We start from the raw sequence: 11,041 nt of genomic DNA on the forward strand, positions 1-11,041 counted from the left end.
CCCCCCCCCCCCCCCCGCCCTCTTTTTTTGGACAGGACTAAATCCACACAAAGAAATAACAGTGATACATGATGTGCAATACAAAAATTATCTAGTTGGAGCAGCATGGCCATTGGGATGTGCCATTGACTTAGTTTCTTCAACTTCAAACAAGATTAGAGTTTCATCATCTTAATGTTGTTATGTCAATCAATTGTATCAATAATGTCATGCCCTTTGCTTTGTTGTTTTTTCTTATCTTGTCTTTAATTAATGGGCATTACATCCAAATTGTGAACAATTTATCTCTTAATTAGAGCTTAAGATAGTCAAGTTGTCACGATTTGAATCACATATTGTTCAATTGGACCTTTTTGGTTCCATTGTTGATTATCCTTAAAAAAGAAATCAAATATATATGTTTTAGTATATAATTAAATAAATGGAGAATTTTCGCATACAATCCCTCAAAAATAACTTAATTATGCTCCATAACTATAGTTTGCTAATTACGATTCGTAGCTACATGTTATAGGAAGGAAAGTGGCGAGCGAGATTGGGAGATAGGATAGAGGCGAGTGAGAAAAGGAAGAAAGTGGAGAAAGGTGAATTGTATATGTATATATTGGTTAGATAATTGTATATATGTAACTACTATGTATACATATATCTTCATAAAGTTTGAATTCGTATACAATTGAATCGAGTTAAAACATTTGTATTTGTATATTCAATCTCTCTCGCTTTATACTAACACAAACACATTTTATACATTTGTGGTTGTATAAAGTGAGAGAGGGATTGACATAAGAGAATCGAGAAAGAGACTGGCAGGGAGATGAGATAGGCGAGGGAGAGATGACTGAAAAAGAGGAGAGTGGCGAGCGAGATTCCAGAGAGAGGGGAGAGAGGAAGAGAGGAGAGAGGCGAGAGTGAGAATATAACTATAGCTAAAAGTAGGTTCCAAATTGTAATAATGCAAACTGTAGCTATATTAGCTAATTAACTAATTAACTAATGTATGTTTGTTTAATCGCGTAATTTTCCCTATATATTATCTAACTTCGACCATAATAAGCCTATCAACAAAATGATAGTTCAAATAGTAAGCCCGTTACAAAACGAAAGCCCAATAAGTAAGGCCCGTATATATATATATCTTGGCCCGTTTAGAAAAATAGCTACTGCTTCTCCATCAGTTGCCGTCTTCAACACTGAAAGCTCGAACTTGAAGCTTTTTAGTTATGGAGGCGAATACATCAGCTACTGGACGACCCGACCCATTTCGTCTATTTGATGAAAAATCCCAATCTGGGTTCGGATTCGGATTCGGGTCAGGATTTCTTGATGGCCCAGAAAAGCCTCTTCCACCTCCTCCTCCTTCTGTTGAAGTACTTCCCTCACAGGTATTTTTGTGACACTTTTTGCTTATCGAGAGTTAATTTAACTAATATTTGAAGTTAAGTTGGATTAAATTGATAGAAAGTACTACAAGTTGCAATTATTCTCCCGTCGATATGATGAAGAAGAACACATTTAAAAATGTTGGTGAAAAAGTTCTCATAGTTTGAATCTCGAGAAGTTGATTTTTCTTTTTAATATATTGAAAACTCATATTGTTACTCCTTCAATTTGTTTGTCTGGTTTTGACTTGCCACTAAACTTTAGAAAATAAATAAGATTTTTGAATCTTGTAGTCTTTAACTAAATATATGTAGGATGCACCCTAGTATCCTTTAATCGAGTGGTCTTTAACTAAATGTATGTAGGATGTATCCTAGTGTGCTTTAATCTTGTGGTCTTAAATATGTCACGTGGAAGTTGGAATCAAATAGTGGCCAAAAAAGAAAGTGACATTCTTTTTGAAACATGCGTAAGCAAGACAAACAAATTGAAACGGAGGAAGTGCTTATTTTTTACTTTTATTTTGTTTAGTATGATATGATATGAAATGAGTTTAAATGAAGAAGTTGAGATTCATATAGCCGAACCCGACTTGTTTGGGACTGAGGCGTAGTTATTGTTATTGTTGTTGGAGTAGGTTTCATCAAATGTGGAGTTCAATGTGGAGCCTATAGATTTGGATGGCCTTACTTTGCTTAAGGTAAGATTAGTTCTATGATCTTATTAACTCCTTCCTTTTTTATGTGCTAAAAAATATTTTTCTTGATAAAATCATTTTTCAGTGTTTGGTTACTTACAATTGCGGAAATGTTTTTTCTCCAAAAAACAATTTTTTTAATAAGTTGAGTCATTTTTCTGTACAAAGATTCTAGCTTTTACTTCGATTAGCTTGTTTCGATCAACTTTTCTAGAAATACTTGTGAGCCTGCTAAAAGATATCATCGTAATGACACTGTACTTATACTCTGTACAATGTCTTTTACAAGTACCAATTGTTACCTGCTTTTGTTACCAAACAAACACTTATGATTTCGTGCCTATGATTTCCTAAGGTAAAACATTTTCCATGGAAACCATTTTTAACGGAAGAAAGGAATGATTTAGTTTATGTTTAGTTGCCTTAACTGGTGTTTAATTCTTTTCTAGGGAAGGGTCAGTACAAAGGAGGTATTTGGGTTGTCTAATTCAGATTTAATCCCCGGGAAATATGAAGGTACGTAACAATTTAGTTCTCCATTTTGTCTCCTTCATGCTCATCACAAATACTGATACCTCAACATGAATTATGTGAACTTTATTAAGTTGAATGTCGTTTTTATAGGAGTATTTTAAATTTATCAGATGTGGAATAAGATGTAGTGACATCAATTTTTATTGCCAAATAAAGTAGAGTTTTGTAAGGGAAAGTTCATGGCAGGACAGTAAGTCTTGAGAAAAAAGTCCCAAGGCCATTCTATTTACAGATATGGTAGTGCTTACTGATCACTAATTAGAATGTGAAGTGCACCTAGATGACTGATATTCTCATTTATGTTATTCTCATTTCGCAGGGGGGCTGAAATTGTGGGAAGGTTCATTAGATTTAGTGAAGACTCTAAGCTCTGAGATGCAAAGCGGCAAATTATCATTGACTGGAAAAAGAGTTTTAGAGGTGGGCTCCTAATGTGGAGGTGAAATCTTTGATCTTGTATGCTATGCCTAGAGACTGCTAATCCTAACATATTAAATCCACTCTTAGCTTCGGCTTTCCATTAACCTTCTCATTGCAGTTTTAGTCAAAATGATGTCCGATTTATTATGTTCGTTAAGCATACTAAAGTTCTTTTTCTGTTAACAACTTTTGCTTTCCCTAAATAGATCATATGCTTCTGCCAAAGAAAGAGATATTGATAGGTGATTCTCTTTTATAGTTGTGCAAGTTTGTATCGACTATGATCACTTTAAGTTTTTATTGAATACCCGGAGAAACCGTCTTTAGGGGAGGAAATTTTTCATCTCCAATCACTCCCTTTTTGCTCAACTTCAGTTTTTCAATTGAGGAAGTCTTCTCAGTTTTCTTTACCCCTTTGATTGAACATAAATAGTTGAGGTCAAATTTGAGATTGATAGTGGAAATGTTGATTTCCTATTAAGTTTCATTATAACATATTTCAGTTCTCTCATTTAAATAAGACTTCGTCATAGTTACTGTCATTATCATTTTTATCTTTCAGTTGTGATTATCCTTGAGGGATCAACACCCTAATGCTTTTAGATTTGCCAACTAATCTTGACTCAATACTTTACTCTTGTAATTATCTTCCATTATTAATCTTGTTGACTCTCTTTCATTTGTTTTCAGCTTGGTTGTGGTCATGGTCTTCCTGGGATCTTTGCATGCCTTAAGGTACATAAATGCCTTAACTGATTTTCGATTAATTGTCTCATTATCGTCCTCTTGATCAAGATTTTTTCTTTCGTTGTACTAGGGTGCTCGTGCTGTACACTTTCAGGACTTCAATGCTGAGGTGCTCCAATGCCTAACAATTCCAAATGTCAATGCCAATATTCAACAGAACTTGTCGGCCACAGATGACAATAATAGTGCTGAAGTTCGCTTCTTTGCAAGTGATTGGAATGAAGCTCATCTGATTCTTCCTCATGTACCTGCTGATGACGATGTCACAAAAAAGGGCCAAACAGTTGATCAGGCTGCTGGTTATGATATAATTCTCATGGCTGAGACAGTTTACTCAGTTTCTACTCTACCTAGTCTGTACAAACTTATTAAAAAGGTTTGTTTTGGTTGAAATTCTAATTTTAGTTCTATCGGTGAATCTCCTTGCGTCTGAGCTTTTGCTTTTGTTCCTTCCTTTTTCTATTTTTTGTGCAGTGCTTATGTAGTCCTCATGGTATTGTATATCTAGCTGCAAAGAAGCATTATTTTGGTGTTGGTGGTGGATCAAGGCGATTTATTTCGATTGTGGAGAAAGACGGTGTGCTACTTTGTTTACTTTTACTCTTATTCCTATTAATATACTTCCTACTGCATTTTCCATTGTGAACTGGATCGTTGTCCTCTAAAGCTGTTGAATTATGAACTGGTTATCAGTCTCTTTTTTCTTTTTTTCGGTGATCATCATGCTTTTCTCTTTTGAGCCAAGGTTCTATTGGAAACAGTCTCCCTACCCCCAAAGGTAGGGGTAAGGTCTGCGTACACCCTACCCTCCCCAGACTCCATTTATGGGGATTACACTGGGTATATTGTTGTTGTTTGAGGATCATTATGCTTCATTGGTCATGCCATGAGGTGGAGCGGGAGTAGAGGCTTGTTTCTACTCCCCCTGCCCCCGAGTGCCTCGACTAACAATGCTTCTCATGTCTTATCTCACTCCGGTGACTGCTTTTTAGGGTTAATGAATTAGACATATTTTATCATATGATCCATCAAACGCCTAGTTTCCTAATAGATAGAGCTCAATACTCCACTGCATCCTATTCTTACTAGAATCACATGAGCGACTAGTGCGCCTGGATTATCATGAGGATTCCAGTTGCTACACACAGCTAGTGTCCAGTCCGGGTTGTGTGATCAATACAATACCTTCATATCGCTGTTAGCTTGCTCGTCTGCATTGCTTCAAATTGCTTATCATGCACTATCCTACTGATCATCGTTGCTTTTAACCCTTTTCGTTATTTCCAGTTGATGTTTTAAGAGAATACTCATGAGTTTCTTGTTTTCTTCATCAGGTGTTCTAGCAGCTTCTCTCATTTCCGAGGTTACTGATGGTTCCTCGAATGTTCGAGAAGTCTGGAAGCTTCACTTCAGGTGAAGTGTTGTTCTAGTTTCATCTCTGTGAAATGAGGAATCGTTACTTTTAAAATAGATGAATCAAATTGTGATGTTTCAACCATAAACTATTGTTTAAGCATTGCTTGCAGCTCTCTTCTTCTTTCTTCGTGACTTCTTCACTATTGTATTTAATTTCCTTTTCTTACTGATTTTGTGAGTTGAGGGTCTATCGGAAACAATCTCTCTGTATTCACAACGTAGGGGTAAGGTATGTGTACACACTACCTTCTGCAGACTCCACTTGTGAGATTACATCGAGGTTTTTCCCCAAATTTAGCATCTTCAACTTCTATTGTTCTAAAATGGCATACAATTGTTAACACAAACAACGATACAAAACATATATGTGCCTCAAACCCAAATAGTTAGTATCAATTATATGAATCCTCAGTATTGTGGCCTTATCTAGAGACCGACTATGTGAGTAAGCTCACAAAAATAGAGCTAGACCAGATAGGGACAATCACATAATATTAGTCAATAAACTTAGTCGACTAAAGCATAAAATAATTTCAAGTTTGATGATATAAGTTGACATATTTAGGATTAAACTTGAGATTAATCAAATACGGTATAAATTTAAAATTCAATTTAATTCTAAAATATCCACTTTATTCATCTATGATATTGACTCTACAAAACGGCGCACAAAGTTCACATACAACTAATCAAATCAAAGTCTTTGTCGAATATAACAAAAGAAAATGTGACGAATTGATTAAAATTTCTTCACTCTTAATAAAATGTCTCGAGTTTGAGATTTTTAAATGAATTTTTTTTTGATAAAAAATGTTTAACTATCTTAATAAGTTCATTTATATTAACGTGAATTAAAATTAATCAGACTAGTAATGTACGAATGAGAGAAATTTCCCCATACAATATAATATAGGCAAAGTCTTTGTTCCCTATTTCCATGCAATTGTCTAAAGTCATGATTCACATGCATTGAGCCTATTTTATTTATTTTTTTCTCTATAAATTGACACTAATCAATCTCATTAAAAAAAAAACTATATTATTATTTTTTAAGTGGTTGAGAAAATGTTGTACAAAGCTAAAGTCGCCTTGTTCATTTTGTTTATATTTTTGGGTGGATTGCTCTTCCCTGTAGCACCCACAAGAATGACTGCAACAGGAATATAGAATATCTCACCTTATAGTGAGTACCAAACGATATATTCTTACAAGAAAAACAACAATAAAATATTCAATGAAATTCCACAAATGGAGTTTGGAAAGGGTAGAGCATACGTAATTTTTATCACTATTTTGTGGAGGTAGAGAGACTGTTTCTGGAAGATCCCCACTCGAGTGCAACACATTCAAGTATAAAGAAGAAGAAAATAATGTAGAAGAGATTGTAACTACACAACGACTAACAGAATAGTACGATAATCGAAACATAGTAAACAATTAATGATGCGAGACATCAAAAGTAAGAACATATAATAATATGGTTAATACAAAGCAAAGCAATGTAGAACATGTATGCAAAGTCCGATCACCTAAACACATGAATAGTCAATATCAAATACAAAAACCAATAATTATATGTACAACAATCGACACGATGCTTTATACTATCACCAAGCCAAATACATAAATACGCTACTAATAATTAAGACAAGTCCTAGTTATGTGAAATATTTTCTTCCTCTTGTTTTTTAAATAGAAGTTCACATCTACGATATTGATATTACAAAACAGCATACATAGTTCACAAACAACTAATTAAACCAAAGTCTTTGTCTAATGTATCAAAATATTTTTTTCCATCAAGGAATGTGACAAATCAAGTGAAATTCCTTCGAACTTAATTAAATGTCTCTAAGTTTGGAATTTTAAAAAAAGATTTTTTTATAGGAAACGTTTCAACTATCTTAATAGGTTCATTTATACTAGTATGAATCTGAATTAATCAGACCAGTGACGTTCAAATATGAAAACTTTCCCCATACAATATAGGCAAAGTCTTAAATTTGTTCCATATTTTCCATGCAATTGTCTAAGTCTTTGCCTCATGATGGCAAATACATTGGAGAGAAATTTCTTATATTAAGAGTCATATTATGAATAAAATGTTTTATTTGTTGTAGAATTAATAGAAAAGTCAAAAGCTTAGTATGGTACATGAACTAGTTATGAATTTGTCAGTAATGTATTGATCTTTTCAATTTTTAATAAATGAAATATGAAAACAAATTGAGATTTTAAATTTAACAAGTATTTTATTTTTATTTATAACATAAAAAAGTACAAAAAGTAATTTTACATACTGTTGTTTATAACATCTAAAATGAGATCTAAACACCTAATATGAATGTACATATATATATATAACTACAACTCTCTATAGTAGAAACGAAACTTTAAGACAAACATTATTACTATAGAGAGGTTTAACTATATATATATATATATATATGAAGGTCGAGAAAAATATATTATCCACCATCATATATTTAATTTTTCTCAACATATATAAACACACATATCTCGTTGAATCAGTATTCCACAATAGGGGACAATAAATAAATTATCATGATACGGTTATTAATAATATAAAAATTGTTACGCAACTTATTTAAAGAATATTTTTTGTTGAAGGAAGCCTGAAGACTGAAGGAATATGTCGAAGGAACAGGTCCATCGAAGCAGGCTGACGAGTTAGAATTAGAGTCATATTAGGACTAGACTACTAAATCCTAAATTATGTACGACTAAGTTACTGGATCGTGTAGGAGGTTAAAGTCGACTAGGATATCATGTATATTAATATATTTGTGTTGTAGTAGAATTCCTAGTATAGCTAGAATAGGACTCTTCTCCTATATAGGGAGCTTGTAACTCAACATTATTTTTTATCAATACAATCCTTGATTTCTCCATACTTACGTGAGATTTCTATATCTTTATCTTTAGATTAGTTTAATCATGTAATATTAACACACGTATATATTTTCATTTCATAATATAAAACACTACTTTTTTCTCACAATGGGATCTGAAAATTTAGAAAAAAGAGAGTCGAATTTAATATATGACTTGACATTTTGATGTTTAATTTTGAAAATTATGAAATACGTGTGGAATTTAGGAGAAGATTTGACTTTATGACCTAAGAAAGTCTTTATAAAACTTCAAAATTTATTAAAAGGGCTGTGCAATTTAACCCATCATTTTTTTTTTTATAATATAGTTTTTCTCAAAGTGCTTAAGAAAAATGTTGTACAAAGCAACACTCACCTTGTTCATTTTGTTTATATTTTTGGGTGGATTGCTCTTCCCTGTAGCACCCACAAGAATGACTCCAACAGGTATATATGATTTTTTTAAAATTTTGTATGAAAAAAAAATATCCTTTAAATATTTGAATTTATCAAAAAATCATATAACTGAAATAATATCTCTAACGTATAACATTTCTTTTGTTTTGATTATCAGATATCACGAGAGATTTGAGACAGATTGATAGTTTTTTCAATATTCCTTCTCCGTTAATTTATGTTCCGATTGACAATAGTCCTCCAGATCATCGTCCATAAATGGATGATGTCACAATTATTAATATTAAGGGATGAAAGAGCCCACGTTGCTCCCAATAGTCCTCTGAATAAGAGGCGTCATTCACCTTATTATGTCAACTTTGTCCCCAGCAAAATATTATTAATGTTGTTATTGTTGTTGTTAATTAACGAGTTCATAAAAATGTTTAAATACTTTAGTTTTGGTGTGTATGAGTATCTATGAATTGTAATTTCTCATATTAATTAAGAGTCATATAATGAATAAAATATTTTACATATATTGTCATGTGCCCATGAGGCCTAAGAATTACCTAAAAAAATATTACACTATACTAGTCAATAATTTTCAAGTTTGGTAAGATAAGGATATTCATGATTAAATTCAAGATTAATCGAATATCTAATCTCAAATTTAATCCTAGGATATCTTACCTTATTTTGAGTACCAAAGGATTCTTACAAGAAAAACAACAATAACATATTCAATGAAATCCCACAAGTGGAATTTGTGAAGGAAAGAGCATGCGTAATTTTTATCACTACTTTGTGGAGGTAGAGAGACTGTTTCTGGAAGATCCACACTCGAGTGCAACACATTCAAGTATAAAGAAGAAGAAACAATGTAGAAGAGATTGTAACTACACAACGACTAACAGAATAGTACGATAATCGAAACATAGTAAGCAATTAATGATGCGAGACATCAAAAGTAAGAACGTATAATAATATGGTTAATACAAAGCAAAGCAATGCAGAACATATATGCAATGTCCGATCACCTAAACACATGAATAGGCAATATCAAATACAAAAACCAATAATTATATGTACAACAATCGACACGATGCTTTATATTATCACCAAGCCAAATACATAAATACGCTACTAATAAGACTAAGTCCTAATTATGTGAAATATTTTCTTCCTCTTGTTTTTCAAATAGAAGTTCACATCTACGATATTGACATTACAAAACGGCATAAAGAATTCACAAACAACTAATTAAATCGAAGTCTTTGTCGAATGTAACAAAAGAATTTTAAAAATAAAGATTTTTTTTATAGAAAACTTTTCAACTATCTTAATAGGTTCATTTATACTAAATGAATCTAAATTAATCAGACCAGTGACGTTCAAATATGAAAACTTTCCCCATACAATATAGGCAAAGTTTTTGTTCCATATTTTCCATGCAACTGTCTAAAGTCTTTGCCTCAAGATGTCAAATACATTGGAGAGAAATTCATGATACACATGCATTGAGCCTATTTTTTTTTTCTCTATAAATTGACACTAGTCAATTAATTAAACAAAAACTATATAAATTTTTTTATTTTTAAGTGGTTCAGAAAAATGTTGTATAAAGCTACACTCACCTTGTTCATTTTGTTTATATAACTAAAAGATTGCTCTTCCCTATAGCACCCACAAGAATGACTACAACAGGTATATATGATTTTTTGAATGAAAAAAAAAATGATCCTATAAATATATTTTTTCATATTTTATTTATCAATCTCCTATGAATAAAATTATATAACTAAAAGAATGTTTTTGATGTACGATATTTCTTTTATTTTGATTTTCAGTAATAGCAAGAGATTTGATAAAGATTGATCGTTCTTTAATTGGTGTTTTAAAGGATAATAGTAGTTCAGATCGTCAAGGACATCGTTAACCCTACTAATAGTGGATGAAAGACAGAAATTTAATGATCACTATTATTAATGTAGTATTTTGCTTAGGTCCTTAATTAAGTTTTCGTGTGTATAAGTATCTATGGATTGTAATATTATTTCGTATTATGAATAAACTGTTTTATCTATTGTGTAATAGCTAAGAAACTAAAATTTTGCAAAACAGCCTATAAATATAGAATTCTTATGTAAACTTGAAATGTTTAAATTTTCAATTAATTTCAAATGTAAATGTTCTTTAGATTTTAATTATTTGTCGGTATGATATAACTAGCTATGTATTTTATATTTTTATTAGTAATGTATTACTCTTTCCAATTTTTAATTAATGAAATATGAAAATCATTTCGGATTTTAGGTTAACAAGTATTTTGTTTCATTTATAACATAAAAAGTACAAATTTTTTTTTACATATTTTTGTTTATAATAATTAAATAAGATCTAATCGTCCGATGTCAATAAATAAAAAATAAAAATAAAAAAAAAATAAAAAAAAAATATATATATATATACACTTCACTATTATAAGTAGGGGTGTTCACGGTTTGGATAAAAACCGATCCAAACCGAAAAACCAAACCAAACCGATAAAATA

General features: G+C 31.6%; 2 protein-coding genes across 3 annotated transcripts in view; both read left to right on the forward strand.

Moving 5' to 3' along the window:
- The window catches only part of RROP1 (ATP-diphosphohydrolase), a 5,978-nt gene extending 5,647 nt beyond the window's left edge, over positions 1-331 (forward strand). The window contains exon 10 of one of the 2 annotated variants that reach the window (XM_015309717.1): positions 36-331. In XM_015309717.1, coding sequence (XP_015165203.1) covers positions 36-175 — 140 coding nt within the window. In that variant the 3' untranslated portion in view covers positions 176-331. 2 annotated transcript variants of the gene reach the window in all.
- An 814-nt stretch (positions 332-1,145) lies between these two features.
- LOC102581199 (histidine protein methyltransferase 1 homolog) lies at positions 1,146-5,323 on the forward strand. Its single transcript, XM_006349849.2, has 8 exons — positions 1,146-1,385; positions 2,021-2,083; positions 2,530-2,596; positions 2,934-3,034; positions 3,725-3,769; positions 3,852-4,157; positions 4,256-4,358; positions 5,116-5,323. The coding sequence occupies exons 1-8, from the start codon at positions 1,224-1,226 to the stop codon at positions 5,196-5,198; spliced, it is 930 nt and encodes a 309-aa protein (XP_006349911.1). The 5' UTR covers positions 1,146-1,223; the 3' UTR covers positions 5,199-5,323.
- The last annotated feature ends 5,718 nt before the right edge of the window (positions 5,324-11,041 follow it).

The sequence above is a fragment of the Solanum tuberosum genome, unplaced genomic scaffold (assembly GCF_000226075.1).
Source record: "Solanum tuberosum cultivar DM 1-3 516 R44 unplaced genomic scaffold, SolTub_3.0 scf00114, whole genome shotgun sequence".
Lineage (NCBI taxonomy): Eukaryota > Viridiplantae > Streptophyta > Magnoliopsida > Solanales > Solanaceae > Solanum > Solanum tuberosum.

What these genes read in the sequence shown, in the direction of transcription:
- LOC102581199 (XM_006349849.2), top strand. Translation starts at nt 1,224, where the DNA reads ATGGAGGCGAATACATCAGCTACTGGACGACCCGACCCATTTCGTCTA. An exon ending in TTGAAGTACTTCCCTCACAG is followed by an intron (nt 1,386 to 2,020) that starts GTATTTTTGTGA and finishes TTGTTGGAGTAG; the next exon opens with GTTTCATCAAATGTGGAGTT. An exon ending in GGATCTTTGCATGCCTTAAG is followed by an intron (nt 3,770 to 3,851) that starts GTACATAAATGC and finishes TCGTTGTACTAG; the next exon opens with GGTGCTCGTGCTGTACACTT.